Source organism: Acanthaster planci, unplaced genomic scaffold (assembly GCF_054643075.1).
Source record: "Acanthaster planci isolate LZ-2023a unplaced genomic scaffold, COTS_SCS Contig106, whole genome shotgun sequence".
In the NCBI taxonomy this organism is placed as follows: Eukaryota; Metazoa; Echinodermata; class Asteroidea; order Valvatida; family Acanthasteridae; genus Acanthaster; species Acanthaster planci.
This window is the reverse complement of record NW_028257728.1, coordinates 36451-54458: the sequence shown is the minus strand read 5'-3', so window position 1 is coordinate 54458 and position 18008 is coordinate 36451. Positions and strand designations below refer to the sequence as shown.

The 18008-nt window shown below is 42.0% G+C and overlaps 1 protein-coding gene across 1 annotated transcript; it reads left to right on the top strand.

Moving 5' to 3' along the window:
* Positions 1 to 18: 18 nt before the first annotated feature.
* On the top strand, positions 19 to 17072 carry LOC147795249 (uncharacterized; the record flags this gene model as incomplete). The annotated part of the gene is made up of 12 exons (XM_087132160.1): positions 19 to 376; positions 1222 to 1279; positions 3199 to 3369; positions 4246 to 4330; positions 10002 to 10107; positions 10838 to 11032; positions 12578 to 12733; positions 14209 to 14353; positions 14385 to 14795; positions 15319 to 15402; positions 16269 to 16395; positions 16909 to 17072. Coding segments are annotated over exons 1-12 (1848 nt in total), but the record flags the coding sequence as incomplete, so codon positions are not given.
* Positions 17073 to 18008: the final 936 nt, after the last annotated feature.

Sequence of the window (18008 nt, the reverse complement as noted above, 5' to 3'; positions counted from 1 at the left end):
TGTATGGAAACATTCCGTAATATGCGCTATATAAGAACCAACTATTATTATTATTATTGAGGTTTTTGAGTTGATTTTTTTGAGGGGATTTTGTGAGTATACACACGTACATGGAAGGCAAAAAACTGTCACTTGTTTTCTTACATTAAGTGATATTACTGTAAAATGTTGTGTAAGTTACTTTTTTGTTAATGTTACTAGTCTTAATAGCAGAGTATTATATTTCTTGAATGCCACAGGTGTTTCATTCTACCGTACTCTTTTTGTTTGTTGAAAATAACATTTGTACATATATTTCTGTTGTTAGCCACAGGGACGCATTTCGCTCCACCAACTCAAGACTTCTTGTCACTGCCTACAGCCAGACCTCAACAAGGTACGACAAGGCCAAGGAGAGAATGAACCTTTTTTTTTCCATTAAGCTTTTTGTATTCCATGGCGAGAAGCCAGTAACAAGTTCGTCCCCATTTTGAGGAAGAGACAAAAATCTCGCCAGAGAGTTAAAAACAAGGTTTTGAGAAAATCGCATTTGAAGTTGGTCGCTTGTTCAAAGGCATATTTCCCCAGTATTTGGCATGCCTTTGACTTAACCAATGTTACTGTATGAAAGAAGGGGTTGTAAATGTCACAGAACTACAGAATAATTTTTTTAGATATCAATTAAAATTGTTTATTTTGTCAACATGCACTTTTATCTGTTCATGGAAACACCAACATTTTGGTGACTTCCGTCCCTGTGAAAATGGCGTGCACAGTACACGCTTTTGCCGTCGCGTGTGCCAGGGTGCAAAAATGGTACACTTATTCACATTTCTAGAGTCAACTTTATCTCTTCATGAAAACAGTTAACAAGTTTGGCCCCATTAATTTGCCCATTATTGCCGCAGCTGTACCGGTTAACGACAACTTTGTGTCTTTGTGAAGTGAAATTGCAGGTTGGCTGAACTTTGCTCCACACTGATAATCGTGATCTGGTTAATTTCAATAGAATTGGTAAAAAATTATTAAACAAAGTTAGACTCGTTGATTTTTCGTAAACAGAAATTTGACAATAAGATTGGAAAATGCCCCTCCCACAGCTGAAGGAGAAAAGGAGAAATGCACTTTATTCTTGTTCTGTTGCATGTTAAGATATTTTTTCTAATGAAAAGAAGCTAAATATTACAACTGTAAAGTACTGGAGTCTTTCTAATCTATTTGAAATGTTTTCTGTTTGGTTAGAGTTGAACATCTTGGCTGTATGTCATTTGGAATTGTCCGTCTCCTGAATGGAAACAAGGTAAGACTTTCGACTTGGAAACTTTTGCTTATGAAATTCTCTTGTGCTCAGCCATTGAACATGCTTTGTCAGTGTTGCATATCTGCCAATTGTAGCTTACTTGCCACTTACGGTCTTTCTGCAATCTATGGTTTGATACGACCTATGGTTTTCTTGCCTTATGTGGTCTTGTACCACCCATGGCATTCTTGCCTCCTGTGACCTATGGTCTCCTTGCATTGTGTGGTCTTTCTGTTACCTATGGTCTTCTTGCCTCCTGTGGGCTATCTGCCACCTATGGTCTTTTTGTCCTCTGTGGTCCTTCTGACGCCTGTGGTCTTCCTGTCTCCTGTGGTCTTTCAGCTACCTGTGATCTTCTTGCCTCCTGTGGTCTTTTTGACGCCTATGGTCTTGCTGCCTGTGGTCTTTTTGCCGCCTATGGTCTTCTTTTCTTCTGTGGCCTTTCTGCCATGTATTTTTATGCCCCCTGTCTCCCTACAATCCTTTAGAACATCTACTCGAGCCCCAAACCTTTGGTCTCTCTGTTACGTGTGGCATATCTGCCCGGCCCATATGAGCTCTCCACCACTTATTTCTAGCCTGTCTGTCTGCCTATGGCATTACCCCTGCTGTCTCTGTTCAAACCTTGATGATCTTTTCTCACATATAACCTTTGACCTTTTTGCTGTCTCCAGACATTTGTCCCTCGGCTGTCATTTTCCCTCCCTGCTGCTCTGCTTTCTTTGCTTCATTCACTCCTCTGTTTCCAGCCAACAATCTTTTTCCTGGTTACATGTTTTCCCATGGCACTGTACAGCTCACATGTACATGTGCCTCCTGTCCGTAGGCTCTCCCCAGTGACCTGTGGATTTTTTCCCCTGATGCATGGTATTTCTTACCTTGCTGAAACCCTCAACCAGTAAAGCAATTAGATGGGGCCTGTTTTGAAAATCTGCTTACCACAGAATTCTTTGTCCACACTTGGACATTAATTCTGTGCTGAACCTAGGAAGCACAGAATCTTAAGTACTGTGATATACAGTACATTGTAATTGAAAGTTAACACTGGGAACAGGAATTGGAAATGTTGTGACAAGAATTCACATTTTGCTAGGCCTGAAAATATTTTCCCACTTACGTGAAAAGTTTTGCAAAATGTTTTCCCACTTGTATGGAACTATTTCCCCGCATGTGTCAAGAGACATGAAAATAGTTTTCCACATGTGTGAAAAGGCTTGGAATTTTTTTTTTCACTGTGGGAAATTTTTTTCACAATTTGTGAAATAAAAAGAAATGAGTAATAAGTAAAGAAAAATAGAAAACAACGGTGAAAAGAATTCTCTGTGCTAACCTCAAGTTTCAACTGCAGTGTACTTGATGTGTATACCTAAGCCATAATTCTCTGTCGAACTTTGACATATGCTAAGAGTTGGAGTAATATACCCTGCTACACTAAGCAGAAAAAAATTTACTTACAGTATGAGCGAAGCCATGAAATTGTGCTAAGGTCCCTACCATCTGTGATTCACTCACTGGAGTCACGTGACAGGAACAACCTGAAATGAACAGGCTGACTCACCCCACAGAGCACTGTGCGTGCCCTGGTACTAACGCCCTGCACCTCAGGGGCATGCCTCCCTGACTGTCATTTCTTACGTAGGGCTTACTTTCACTCAAATGATGTCTGTTGCGTATTTTTTCACTCCAAACTGTTTAGAAACTTGTGCGCTCTACAATGCAGGCACAACCGTACATTACTTATAGTTGGAGAAAGTAGCTAGCCAGTCTCTGTGACTTAACCAGTACGCAGGTCTCGGGAAACAAAATCTAAACCAGTGATAAGACTGGTAAACCTTCTTAAGCTTATTTTCTGAAGCTTTATGAGGAAAATAGCCAGCAGTTACTGGCTCGTGGTTGATCTCTTGTTTTTTCTCTGACAGGAAGTGAATGGTTGGTACCATCTTCTCAGCAAAAAGCGAGGCCGAGTGAAACACTTAGCAGTCAAGGGTAGCAAAGGCGGGCAAGTCGAGGCTAGTGGAACCGAGGTACAGACGGCGGATGAAGACATGATCAGGCCCAATAGCATTCTGCCCTGGATTTCCCTACACTATGTGAGTCACTCTCTATGTTTCACAAACAAGTTTGTACACATGAAGAAACCAGGTGATTACACTTATTGACAGCTGTGGTATGGGATATGATGTTTTAACACCCAAGAGGCTCATATCACTCGAGGTTTCCCCCGAATAAAATCTTAAGTATAGATATGATGTAGAATCTCAGTGACAGAATCTGATGGTGACAAAGTGCTCTGCCAACAACTGATGATGATCATATAACATGTATGCCAGTACACTGATCCCATCTCAAGTTTACTATTATCAAATTGCACAGTTGAAAGTGGCACAGGTACCAGTGAATGCAATTAGTCTGGTTGGCAGTCCCTGCATTTTGGTTTGGACTGTTGGGCAGGGGCTAGTCTGTGTGTGATATGCTGTGACATATTTATGCACAAGCATGAGAGTAATATGCCTTTTTATTGACCAATCAGTTAATTGTTCTGGGCCAACGGAAGTGCATTTTTCAAGACTAAATTATGAGATGCGCTGGCAAAAAATGAGATCGAATCCATCAGATCTGACAGAAGGAGACAGAACAGGAGAGAGTGTGAAATGAGCCTTTGCTAGTGTTAAGAACGAGAGTGGAAATTCTTCATTTTCTATTGAAAAAGGCTTGTTAGCTCTGGACTAGAGCTGTATACAGACAGTTGCAGCTCAAGGTCCTGCATGCTGTGCCCAAACTAGTGGATTGTGCATGGGGTTAGGCCATCCAGTGTCCATTCTGTGAAGTCAATACGTCATCCTGCCTGGATCGTCACTGTCTCAGACAACATTCTTGCAATCTGTTGGGCTCTGATTAATAAACGGTAATGACCACCTGTCTCATTGTGTTTTCCAAATTATTGTTCCCCTCCTCTTAATTCACAGTTTGACATTGAAAGAGACAGCCAGGGAAAATATGGCTTCACCATTCTGGACACTGTACCGGTCAGAATAGGCACAGTCCACAAAGGTAAGCTTTTCCACGAAGGTACTCATAATGAATGTTTCCCTAATGACGTACATGTATGTGCAGCACATTCAATAACGAGAGATTGGACGAGGTCGCTGAGGTTTCCAGGTATGCAGTGTTGCTGTGGTCTTTAACAATGCTCGATTGACATTTACTTTTGTTGTAGTTCAATTTTCTTTGTCATTACAATAATGAGAGATTGGACGAGGTCATTGAGGTCGGCAGGTATGCAGTGCTGATATGGTCTTTAGCAATGCTTATTGACAAGTTGGTAAAGAAATTAAACCCAAATTCGTGAACGCCTTAGACATTTCCCATAATCAACACCGCACAATGTGACCGTGTATTCACATTTGACAAGGCCTGCTGCGATTTGATAGGTAACCTTATCGTACATTGACTTTTTCTTGGCTCTTTGACTAAAACGGTACGCCATTCATAAATGGGAATAAATATATGCTTTGAAAATAAGTGCTGATAATGCCCTTACCTGTGGCCCGGGCATTAGTGGCGTCCCCTGAGCCTGTCGTAAACACACGCTTAAAACCAGCCAAGCACATGTTGATTCCCGTAGTAAAATAGGTTCTAATTACATTTATTGGTTTGATTAATTAGTTGTCATTTTGAACATTAAAATGAAAGCAATGTATCTACCTCATTTCTTGGCAGAACTTTCACTTGGTCTGCCATATTGGATATTTTAACATTAACACGAATAAACATAAGTTTCTATTGTTGTTAATATGAAGTCCATGCATCTCTACTTTTGATCATTAATCAGGTACAACAGAGGAGAGTTGATTTTAATGTTTAATAAGGTTATTGACCATGTTAGCTTTCAACTTTAACACAGATCTGTCAGGATTTGAGTCGAATAATGCACGACTTTTAAGCAGTGGAAACTTTCATTCAAAATGTAGAAATTAAAATTTCTAAAAGGATATATGCAATCACAAGTTAGTTAAGTTCAGAATAAATGTGAGCAAAATATAGTTATTACCTTTATTGGCAAAAGACACAAAATTATGATGAGGGCTTTGATGATGCATAGGTGGTTTGGAGTGTCCTATGGAGTTCCTGAGACCTGACATTGAGGGTGCTCAGTTGAATTTAAATAACCTGAAGGGGGGGAACTAAATAAATAATAACTGTATATTTGGTCCAATATAATGTCAATAATCTTAGAATTTACAGAATCATTTCTGGGGCTGATTTACTGACCTGGCTCTTGGCTTTTCATTGTGGTTAGGTAAACAGGGAAAAGAAAGCCATAGCCAAAAATACCTGATTTAGACACAGCTTCTAACACTGGTACCTTTCTAGGCATGAGTTTATTGCACAGAGGAATGACAACTGAAATCATGTTGTGGACATATGATGATATGGGAAGGCCATTTAACAAAGACAACATAGAGACCAAAATGACACCAGTCACAAAATCTTCAAAGTGATGCAACAAAACCAACAGTTTAAAATCCATGCTTTATTTGGATGCCATCTGCCCTGCAGATACACAGTGTACATGTATTTATTTTAAATACACAAAACAGCAATGTCTTGAAAACTACTTATTTTTGTACCAAGCATTAGGGTTATGTTAGCCCTAACCCTCCATGCTCTTGCATTAGGGAGCATACTGAACCCAACAAACTTCAACAGATACATGTCCATGCAGGACACCGCACCAAACCTGATAAACTTCAACTGAATGAGCCCACTGGAGTTCGAGTGATATGGTGTGGATAGGTCTTGGTATACACAAGTTCAACACTTGGTACAGCAGGCCAGACACTGTACACGACCCCTGTGTGTCCCAACTCACACAAATCCAAACTCTATCACCCCTAGGCCTCTGATACCAAGTCCAACAAAATTCAAGAAGAAGTTGATCGGGTATGGTACCAAACCTGCCAAAACCTGTAGCAAAACCTGCTGTTGGAGTTTGATGGATAAAGTGCCCTTAAAGGAATCTTGTACAATAGAAACCAATGGGAACCTTAAATCTTCTTTTGATCAGTGATGTCATGTTCATTTTCATCAGGATGCCAAACTGAGGTGTGCATCAAAACTTTCTCTTTCTAATGCAAACTGAAACAAAATGACTGGGATGCCTTCATAAATAAACGGGGCGTGCTCTCTCTAGTCAGTGAACCTGCCTGTTGGGCTGTGCAGAGTAAAGAGAATCTTCCGGATAAACCTCCAGTGAAACTTGCCCAAGGATGTCATTCAAACGTTAAGCCGATTCCTTGATCAACAGTAAAGAAACGCAATATGCAAAAGGTTCTTGACCACACAGGCTATTACAGACATCAAACATAAACTGTACAGATTGTATATAACATTTAACCTCAAATAATTGTTATCATCATAACTACTTTTATCATTTCCACAAAAGGACCTGTGCTGTGTACTGACAAATGTACAATTTTAATTTAAAAGTGGCCCTCACCAGTGGAAAATTAGCTGATTTCAAGCAAAATTACTGGTACATGCACCATCTTTTCTGTCATTTTTCATTTGTGAAATGTTTTGTGCTTATAAATCTGCGTTACAAGATAACGTTCAATATTTTAAAAAATTCTTTCGTGCTCCTTACATACCGGTACAAATATCAACTATCTACAATGACCTATTTCTCAATCGTACACAGTACAAAAATATGTTTCTTTTATTATTCCCAAAGATCTTCCTACTTTTTGTTAGGGAGAAGTTAATTTTCAGTCATGGGTTTTACCCTTTTATCGACGTACACATGTCCATGTATATATGAAATATGTCTGTATGTCTTGTGCACTTCTTACTTAACAACTGTACTAGTTTTTCTTATGTACATGTATATAGGTCAATCTACAAATAGGACGTCCAAAGTGTGATATTTCTGTGCCCCTGCTACACCTAATTTATGTAATTTGACTTAGAAATAACCACCGAAATAAACTGCAAACTATTGTTATTGTGTGGCAGGTGCATGCTAAATACGTTGGATTTGCATTATTTTATCACTCTTGGATAAAAGAAATGTGTTCTAAACTTACAACGTGGTATGTCAGATGGAACAAGGACATGAATGGAACCCTATATTTATAGCATGACCCATATCTACATTGACTAGTGAGAATGAAAACTGTTGGATTCAGTGGCTTTTGTAACAAAGTACATGCATGAACATCACTCAGGTCTTTTTTCCCATGTTCTGATGAGCTGAAACTGCGCAGACGAATTCTGTTACGAACACTTCTGAAAACAGTGCACAATTTTCATTTGTCAGTCCAAAGTTTAAAAAAAAGAAAAGAGGAAACAAAAGTAGCATCCAGCGAATGCCTCCCCTTAAAGTTTGGGGTTATTTAATGTCACAGTTCAGTGGCAAAGACAGTTGTGGATACCTGATCGCATGGGGAAACAGGTACATTTATCTGGTTGCAAGAAAACACGTTGAAGTACAGCCCAGTAGCTTTTTTATAGTGCGCTGCCATTTGGATTTGATTGACAGATTTTGGCTCTAGATATAACAGCCAGCTGGCTATGCTTGTTTGTTGGAGAACTTTTATTTCTTCTCCTGTGGAAGGGGTTACAGCAGATACCTTTGAAAGCCTCTTTAAAGGCAGCCCTGTGTGCCTCATTTGAGCATGTGTATACCAGGGGGTCTACCAAGGAGCATTACCGTCAGGTCTTCTATGACGAGGATGATGTACCAGGTGTCCCGCACGTGGTAGGCGTTTTCCTCGATCAGCTTGGAAACGGTCAGCCTGTGCTGGGAGAACTGGATGAGAACGTAGACGAAGATCAGGCCCGCCGTGGTGAGCATCACCAAGTTGAGGATGCAGAAGACGAGGGTGTTGATGAGCACCATGCGAAACACGCGGAGCTGATTGTGGTGGCGCGGCAGTTGGCGTGGCAGTGGAGACAGTGCTGGGTTGCCGCGAACTCGACGCAGAATCACGGAATACAGGAATGCCACGCCGAGGAGGACGACAAGGGACAGGGTCAACATCAGGCCGGAGTTGACAGCAAGGGCGATGAGGTATTGCTGGTTGCACTGGACGCCGGTGTTGACCATCAGGAAAACCAGCACGACAGCCACAACCAGCCACATGCAAGCCATTAACTTGGCATTGCGGCTCCTGCTACTGTGTACACGGTGCCTTATGGGACAGCAAATGGCGTAGTACCGTTCGACGGCGACAAGGAAGATACTGATGTTCGAGGCCAGTTCCAGGCTCCTGGAGAGGGCCAGGAACAGCATGTGTATCCACTGGCTGCCAATGGTCCAATGGTGGACAAGCCCGATGATAGTGGTGACCATTAACTGGAGACTATCGGCGACGGCCAAGTTGGTCAGGTACGCATTAATTGTGGTACGCGCGGACGGGACACGGACAAGCGTGAAGAGGAAGCTGCCATTGGAAATGAGCCCCAACACCAGCAGGATCGGCATGACCCTCATGGAGATCTTTTCATTGATGTCTGTCGTCCACTCGCTCAGTGACGTGAAATTGGCAAACCGGCATTGGGCTGTGTCGGTGAAGTGTACATTTAATGGAAAAAGTGTCGATAGGCTTGCAGAAGTCATCTGAAAGTGTTGCCGGAGCTTTATTACTCCAGCTTCTGCACTCCCAAAATTGAAAAGTAACTTTTTTTATTCGCCATGCACAACTCCAGATCAAAGGCGCTTGCTCTCTGCAACATCAAGATGCATTGTGATTAGTCGTTAGTGTCATCCATCTTTTATAATGATCTTATCAGTCTCAGGGAAGCCTCAGATACTGATACTTAGTTGTAGTTTGTCTTTGCTTTCTTCTCACTAATGAGTCTTCGTTAAAAGGTGGAATTCATTTGTTTCCTTCTATTTATATGTAACTGGTTGTTTCTCTTTGCAGGGTTGGCCAATGAAAATCACCTTGGTCAAAATCATTGATTTAAATTACAATTTCAATTTTTGTTTTTCTAAAATCACTGATTTTAATTAGTTTTTTAAAATAAGCCTCTTAAAAAAGATGAAATGTTGCAATTTAATTTTGTTTCATCTTTTCAACTGATTTGTAATTTGTCCCTCGTGTAGGAAATGCTAAGTACCCTTCTGTGAGCTCTTTAGTGCCTGTAGTATTAAGAAGTAGGTGTGCATTTGTTTTACACACACTCTGGGTTGGCAGAATTTTTGGGGTTCAATTCAAGCCACTTGTGTTTGATTCTGGTTATTGTTAAAATTAATTGACAAATGCAAGGTGTTGTAATCCTGATTTCATTTATCTTGACTTAAAGTGTCCACCTTTAAGTTTAACATGGCAAAGTATTAAAGCACATATATATTTCACTTGTACAATTTAGAAATGTTGGTCATGCAGTGAAACCAAAAACAAAACCCACCCTCACCCCGCCCCTCAAAGAATAGTTTTTTTTGGTTGGGCCTCGTGCGTCGAGGGTATAACAGTGTCGTGATACAGCTGTGAATTGTTATATGTGAAAAGAAAAAGATTTGAAAAATGCCTGCACAAGACGTGGTTGCTTTACACCTAGACCTAGCATTGATACTCTGTTGAAGAAATACTCAAAAAAAGAACAGAATATTTCAGGTTTCTTTGTATTTGGCAAGCCGTTTCCTGCAGTCCATTTTTTTTTTTTTATTATACTGGCTTCCACGCGCCCACATTCAATCGCTGTTTCTGTTTTTCAGGGGGTGTGGCCGAAGCGCTGGGGTTACAGCCGGGCGATGCATTTCTGGAGGCTGGGGGACATAGCGTAGCTGGAGTGCGCAGTGTCCTCATCATCGATTTGCTGAAGTGAGGTGTACTTGTTTCCTTTGAACCCCTAACAGCCCGGAATCTCCAACTTCAACAAATTCCTTTGTTCGTTCCAGCACTTTGAAACTATGCGTATCTTAGCAATTACACAGTTTCCTTACACGGTTTGTTTGATTTATATTTACAAAAAAACTCTGTCCTCTTTGAGTGAGCCCTTCACCACTTCCCAGGTTGCATCGTGTATTTGGGCATGATCTGTGGCTGTGGACTGTTATCATGATGCTGCCATGTTTGTCTTGTTCCCTGTAGCCCAATCAGCAATAGTACTACAACTTCACAAATTGATTAAAGGGAACAGCTTCCAGCCCCAGTTTGGTTATATTGTGTTGATTGGCAGAAAAGCAATATGGCTGCCCCATGATAGAGGTCTACTCTATATGGTATTTTGTGGCTTCTGACTAGTAGCCATTCTGAACAAAGATATTGACAATAACGTACCACCAACGTGGTGCTGGGTAGCTCAGTAGAAAGTAAGTATGGTGATCAAGAGGTCACAGGTTCGAACCCCATTCATGTCAGTATCTTTGTTCACCTTTGTTATTAGCGATTGAACACTTTCTTGCTATCACTTTGTAAACAACTTGGTCTCAACTTTCCCAACAGTAGAAATCGTCCCTCCACGTTGCTGATGGCCCAGAGCACTTGAATTTATATCATGCGGCAGACATACCTGCACAAGATAAGGTTTATCCCTCTCTTTTCTCCCTAGGAAAGCCAGTGGACCCCTGCGTGTGCTGCTGCAACGCATGAATACCTCACCTCAGCAGCCATGTCCCTTGAGCCAGAAGTCCCTCAACCGTCCACCCCCATCAAAGCTGCCACAGCAGCCAGCCAAGCACAGCCCCAGGGTGAAACGGAAGATGCAGAAGAGCGTGTCCCCCCGCATCGAAGCCTTCCTCAGCAGGCCAGTATATGCCCCATCTGAATGCAATAGGTCCACGTAATCAGATCTAGACAGATTTATCAGGATTTTGAAAGAAAAATAAGGCAGGTGCTTTTTTTTTACTGTTTTAGAAAGATTTTCACCGTTGTTTTATAAAATTTAGTAGCATTAGTGCAACTGCCGTTGGAAAGAACAAAATTAGTGAGACATGTTGGACAAGAGAATTGAACAATATTTGAAGTTTTGTGTAGTTTGTTCAAATCAACTTTGGAACACAATTTTACAAGAAGTCAAAAACAGCAGCTACCACAGTTGCATGAGCAATTATCAGCTGTGGACATGTATTTGTGCGTGGCCAACCTGCCCGTTTGTAACAACCTGCTCAAGAATACCGTTCCCGTATTACTCAAGTGTTGTCAAGAACCCGAGGGTGCTATGCATCCCTCGGGTGTTCAGAACGTCATATCCCACCCCACAACGGAAAACAATTGTTTTGTCTCATACCTCTGTCTTAAGGAATTTATCCAAAGAAACAAGCTCTGAATTTCAGAAGATGATGGGCCTACTGTAAAACTGTACAATGTACATAAACATACGTAAACGATATTGTTTGCAAATTCACTGTCCCCTCCCTTTCGTTAATTGCGTAAACACTAATATGAAACTAGTGTGGGTACCAGTTAAAGTACATTTATATAGTCTGGTTTATAGCGGTCCCCACATTACCTTATACACTGCGGGGATGGGAACGAGTCTGTCATACGAGCACAATCATTGCTTGAATTCCCTGGTAGCCTATGCACAAAACGTATAATGGGTACCACGCAAAACTGACCAAAAGGACCACACATGGGGTTTGTTCTCGAACTTCCTGAAACACGTCTGTTTTGTGCGTGTACGCGTTTGCGTGCAGCACTATCCGTAGAATGAAATGTCTCACAGTGAGTGTGATATGCGGATATATCACCCTGTCATGTGATCGTTCTGGGGCAATAAACGGACAGTATCTAAGACAGAGGTATGACAATCCCATAATTTGCATCGAGAACGCCAAGAGATTTGATTCGAATGTTTGAAACATATGTAGCAAGCTCCCCACATCCAAAGAATTGACAGGCAAACTCATTAGAGACTATTGAAGCTCTGGAAGTTTGTTAATTGGATACGAACACAGTCAACAAATGAGTGAAACACTGATAATCACATCGCAGTACCTTGTACTGACTCACGATATGTACGTAATTGACCCGATCCATGACGTCCTACTATTGCAGGCTTCCTAACCACCTCCTAATCCTGACCACAAAGCTTATTAAAGGCGACTTCTTAGCGTACTTGGCCCCGATAGTGAATTTGGATACACGTCAATTGGTGTCAGATCAAATATTTGAAGTTGAATGCCTATATCAACTCAAGTGAATATTGACTGCAAAAGTATTGCAATCTCATATTTGCTTCGCTTTTACCATAGACCTGAAGTTTGAACCGGCCCTTAGAATGAATCTTTTTTTGGTGGGGGAGGGGTATGGCTCTGATTTCTCCTGTCCGTCCTTTTGGGTTTGACAGGACCAAGCCGATCGTCAACAGGCGACTCCAGCGCGAGTTGGTCGCCACGGTGGCCATGCGCACAGCCCGGCAGAACCAGCACACCTGCCTGCAGAGCTCTGACAGCTGTAACTCCACCTACTCAAGGGCCTCCACAGTAACCTGCGAATCAAGGAGGTTGTACTGAAGGGGTTTCATATCAGACTGAACTGATGCATGTATACGACACACAACACAGTAAAGTGGGAGGGGGCCAGTCATGTTGGCAAGGCTAACGACAAGAATATAATATCAAATCAGTGCTCTGAAATATGTGATTGCCGAGCTTTCGGTAACTGAGTACCTTCTTCAATCTGCTTAGGTACTCAGTTATTGAAAGCTCGGTAATCACATATTTCAGAGCACTGATTTGATATTATATTCTTGTCGTTGTTCTGATCACGGTGCTACGCAGCCCTTCCATGTTGGCAAGAGTTCTTGGTTCAACATTTCTGCTCTTTCAGCATGTAAAAACATTCTGTAGACACTGAATCAGCATGCAGGCGGTCATTTGAGTGAAACAGTGGAGCACTTCATGCTCTTATGAAGTTTATATTCTCTTTTGCAGTCAACTATGACAGAACAAGATCTACCCGTCAGTTTTTGCTTTAAAATGGACACTGAGTTTTATTCCAGATCAGAAATCTCTCTATAGTTCCAATCCAGTTTTAGGCTCCCTGCTGATGCCCAAAATGAACAGGATCTAGAATGCTCAAGATGTGGCAAAAAATGCAAAACCATCAGAGAAAAGTGGTGAAGGTGACAGTAACTCCCACCTCCCCTTTTTCTGTGTTTTGTGTCGTACACGTTCAGCGATCCATAAGGTTTATCACCCATTCTGTTTGTTGGTATCATGTTCACATGCGTACTTCACATATCCTAGTTTCCTTATACTTCCAGAAAAGCCAGAAAGAGAAGGGGGAAGAATCAAACTGTTCCAGTTTGCTTGCATTTGGCTTGAATTTATCAAGATTTCTTTGTGTTTTTCATTGTGCAACCCTTGCCTAACAATTCATCTGGAACAGTTTTTTACAGATGATTGCTTGCGTGGTATACCCAGCAAGAAATGAGACCGAGGGGTACCCCCCCAACATGTCCAATCCCTATACACATTCCAGACTATTGTTACTTAACACATCCCCCCAAGATGTCTGAAAGGAATTCCCCCAGATTCCTGCGAGACAATGATCAACACAAAGCAGGGGGGGTTCTCTCCGTCTCATACCTTGCTGCATATGTTGCGTGGACATGGGCAAGTCCGTACAAGGTCCCCAGTGCCTGTGCTTTGTCCTCTTTTACTCACAAAATTAACAATATGCACGCTCACCATATAAGCGTCTGAAGAATCATTACTTGGTAGCATCTGGTGAAATCTCTGATGAAAGTGTTTTCTAAATGATGATCTTGCGAGTTTCTGTCATGCTCAGATATAAATATGAACACAAAAAAATTAATTGTTTGTTCATTTTAACATATGTTCAGTGTTGGAGCAAAGGTTTGATCCTCAAGGCCGATGCTCCCTGAGTCATCTTTAAGGGCAATTGTTGGCTTTTTTAATACATGAAGAGACCTGATGGATTTTTTGAAGTGGGTTCTTCTTTGATTGTTGGCAGGGGCTCATGTACCACAAAGCAGGACAGTCTAAACCGATGCAGTCATGATCTTAGCTGGGGGGGCAGTCTGGACCAGAGACGTCTCACCCGTCGCAGTTGGACTCTGTCCGGCTTTGACCAGACTAGCGGCTCCTCGTCTGAGAGGGTGTCTGTGGCAGGCTCAGACTCCTCTGGAGATGTCTGCTATCCCCGACTGCGATGAGACTGCAACAGACCGCAGCAGCACCTGCTCATGGGAGTCGGACCTGATGGCGTCCATCGCCGTGGACGACCTCAACACCCTGGAGCGTGTCCTCACCAATCCCCACAGCGGCCCAACTCCGGACTGTGACCCTCCAGTCAATTTGGATCTCTCCCCAGTGATTCCACCAACCGACTCCTCCCTCGTTGGACCGTCTGCCTCTTCATCTACCAGGCAGTTGTCACAGGCTGTGAACAAAGGAAAAAAGAGATGCAAATCCTCAAACAAGGAACTGCAAGCTGGTCAGACGATAAAGCGTGCAGGAAGATCTAAAAGAAGTGGAGTGTCAGCAGAAATCCCCCTTCAAAACAACAAGCAGAGGATCATCTGGTCCAGGAGAGTGACGGTATGGAGAAAGATGACTTCTTCTTCGCCCCTGACAACTATGTTCAGGAGTTACAACCCCTAACCACTAGACCACTCTTCCAAATACAGAATTAGTTGTAATGCAATGAAAACATGTTGGCTGTGAAATGTTAGATGTCCCAAATAGGAACTACACTGTCTCACTACAAAGTTAATGTTACTACAGCTTCAAAAACAATCAAGATTTTATTTTGAGTACTTTCTGTGCCATGTCGTTCTGATGCTCGTTTGTGTTTCTGCGGAACCTTTTATAAGTCAGCCTGTATTGAACCCTCAAGTTGCCATCTGCCAGGGCCGCGCATTTGTAGCAAATGTTGGTCAGCCTCAGAAATTCAAAAAAGCAGTGGCAACCATTGTCACACAATCACAGGACAGATGACCATAGGTGACCACTAACGGTCAGCAGTTGTAAAGTTCAGCTTCACAAAGGATTGTGGTTGTGGTATCTTTGCCATTTTAAAAGTTGAATCGTCTTTGATCGGTCTTTTGTTGGCTCGTTGCAGCCGATTCCTCTGGAACCACCGCAGAGGCAGCTCGTACACACAGGACGCATCTTTGTCCAGAGCAAGACCAAAAAAATGAGAGAGGTATGCCGATTTCAATCTTATTTCGTCAGTGTTTGTTCTTTCCAAAGTTGCCCGTTCCTTGAAGCGAGTGGTTCATAGTTGTCTCCCGTTGAGTTTCCCCTTCATTCCAGGCCCAATTTCACAGCGCTGCTCACTGCAAGCAAAAAATCGGCACTTCCCGTAGCAGAAATTTCTGTGCTTATGGCTAATGTATTTCATGGGCTAGCAAGGAATTGCGGCTTGTGCACATGCGTACATCCTGTAATTAAGGATTCTGTGCCGAAAGGGTTAGTGCAGAATTTTTGTGCTTGTGAGGTTAGCTCAGAATGGAGATTGTAAGCGCTAACTTCTGCGGTAAGCAGCGCCATGAAATTGGGCCCTGTTCTGGGCCCTGTTCTGATGCTGGCTTAAATGTGGACAAGATGTCAGTTGAGGGCGTGCGATCACCAAGCTTGTGACATCAGAGTTGCAGAAGCTGTCCGTCTTGACGTGCTGTTTGCTCAAAAAAGATGCTTCTCTTTTGAGGCATTCCATTAGAAATGCGCATATTTTACACGCCAAACATCAGCGATAAAAATCCTTGCCTAACTCTCAGAGAAACTGAAACAAGTCTAGATTGAATGTGAATGTCTCCAGATTAATGAATTCCTAGAATTTTGTCTGCATGTCTTGATAGGCAGACCCCTTCTGCTTAAAGTTTATTCCAGTAATGAGGACTGTAATCAGTAATCAAGGTTTTAGCCAAATGCAATCACCCCTTTTCACAAAAGAATACCTTTTCGTCTATGTGGCAACAGGATCTCTACAGTTCAAATTGCCAGCACCTGTTGTTCGTTTGATCATTTCATAATTGATAATCAGTGAACTTCTCTCTCTCTCGTTCTCAGATGTTGCTCTTTCTCTACACTGATGTCCTGCTGTTTGCCAAGCCGCTGAATGACGTGCACGTGAAAGTTGTCTGCTGCCCTCTGGTGATCAATGAAATCAGCATCTTGGACTTTGACTGCAAAGTTGGTCAGTATTCACGTGTTGCAGCAAGAAAAAAAAAGTGATAGTATTTGCCTTGAAAAACAAACCAAAAAGAAATTGAATTTATCTGTAGCACACACATAACGCACTTCATTTTTTGGGTAGAAGTTTCAAAGAAAATAGTGTATTTTTCAGAACCTTGTTTCAGTTTCTTACTTCAGGGTGATTTTCATGTATACATTGGTTATAATTTTCTCTTTGAAAGTGGATGCGGTGACAATATTTGCTCTAGAAATAGATAAAGAAACAGAACATTTCTTGCATCGTGGATGAGTGGGGGAAATCCCCTTGCAATTCTGCAAATCCATGCTGCATTTGTTTTACTGAATTTGCATTTCCTTTTTTCCAGCAACTGATTTGCTTGTCCAAACTTTGAGCTGTCAGCTTTTTTTTTCACACCTGTTTGGAATTTGCGCATATTCTCTTTAGCATTCCTATGAGCTGAACTGTGAGGCGGCGGCGGTAAGTCAGGATTTTTTTCTTCATTCAACCCTCCAGATCGGGATTTTCGCATCACTCTGGTCAGCGGCGCGCCGCCACATCCTCTGGCCGGCCATGGGCAGACCATATGCCTCCGAGCCCCCACGGTCAAGCTGAAGATGGCCTGGCGCAGGTTTCTCCAGCAGAGGATCATGGCCATCAAGTGCAAAGGTCAACAGTCGGTGAGTCCTTGCCCACTTTCCTTGCATTAAGATTTACACAGCATCGCAAAATGTACGTCAGAAAAACTAGATCTAATGTCTACGGTTCATGTCTAGGATTTTTGGTATAAGAAGCTTTCTGGCTGTTCTTGGACTTTCTGAAAGTTTAGTTTAGTTAAGTTGAATTTATTTCGATATCTTAAATAGGATATTCATATGAATGTAAAATCAATATAACAATTGATATGAGAATTCCAGATGAAGGCAAATACTTGTACAAGATCTGGAACCTGTTACTAACAATTTAAAGGAAGCCCCTATCGTCACGAAGTACTTTCAAATGGAAATCAAATACGACATTGCAACTGAATAATTGATGCATTGATTAATCAAGTAAAAATAATCCTTACAGCCTATGTTAATTAGGAGCATTTTTGTTAGATTGGAAAAAGAACACAGCAAAGAAGTGTGCCGTGATCTGTTGCCCTCAGGTTGCGTGAAGACTGTACTAGAACTGGCATGTTGAAGCTGCATGTCTGGCTATAATTAACGATAGACGCACCTGTACATGTAGCTAAAACATTGCCAGAATGATTCATGGTTTGGGCCATCTACATGTAGTTGACCATTTAGAGTCAAGCCCTTCGGGTATGATCACACCGCTGGCTCTCAACAGCTGCTTTCATTTATCAGTGCAGACAATTTGGGGACCGTTTGCATGAAAACATTGGATGAGATGTCTCTGACTATTTACGCCTCAAGAGTTGCAGCCACTTGCAAAATGTGACGAGATTTTACCAAACACTTTGACTAGGGTGGGTCAAATGAAACGGTTTTGGGTCTTTGCATTTTTAAAAAGGCAAGTGGGCAGTGGTTGAACTACAGTCAGCGCCGGAACTTGCCCTGTTTTGAAATGAGGGGATACAGAGATGTTGGGATTGAAATGATTGTCTGATG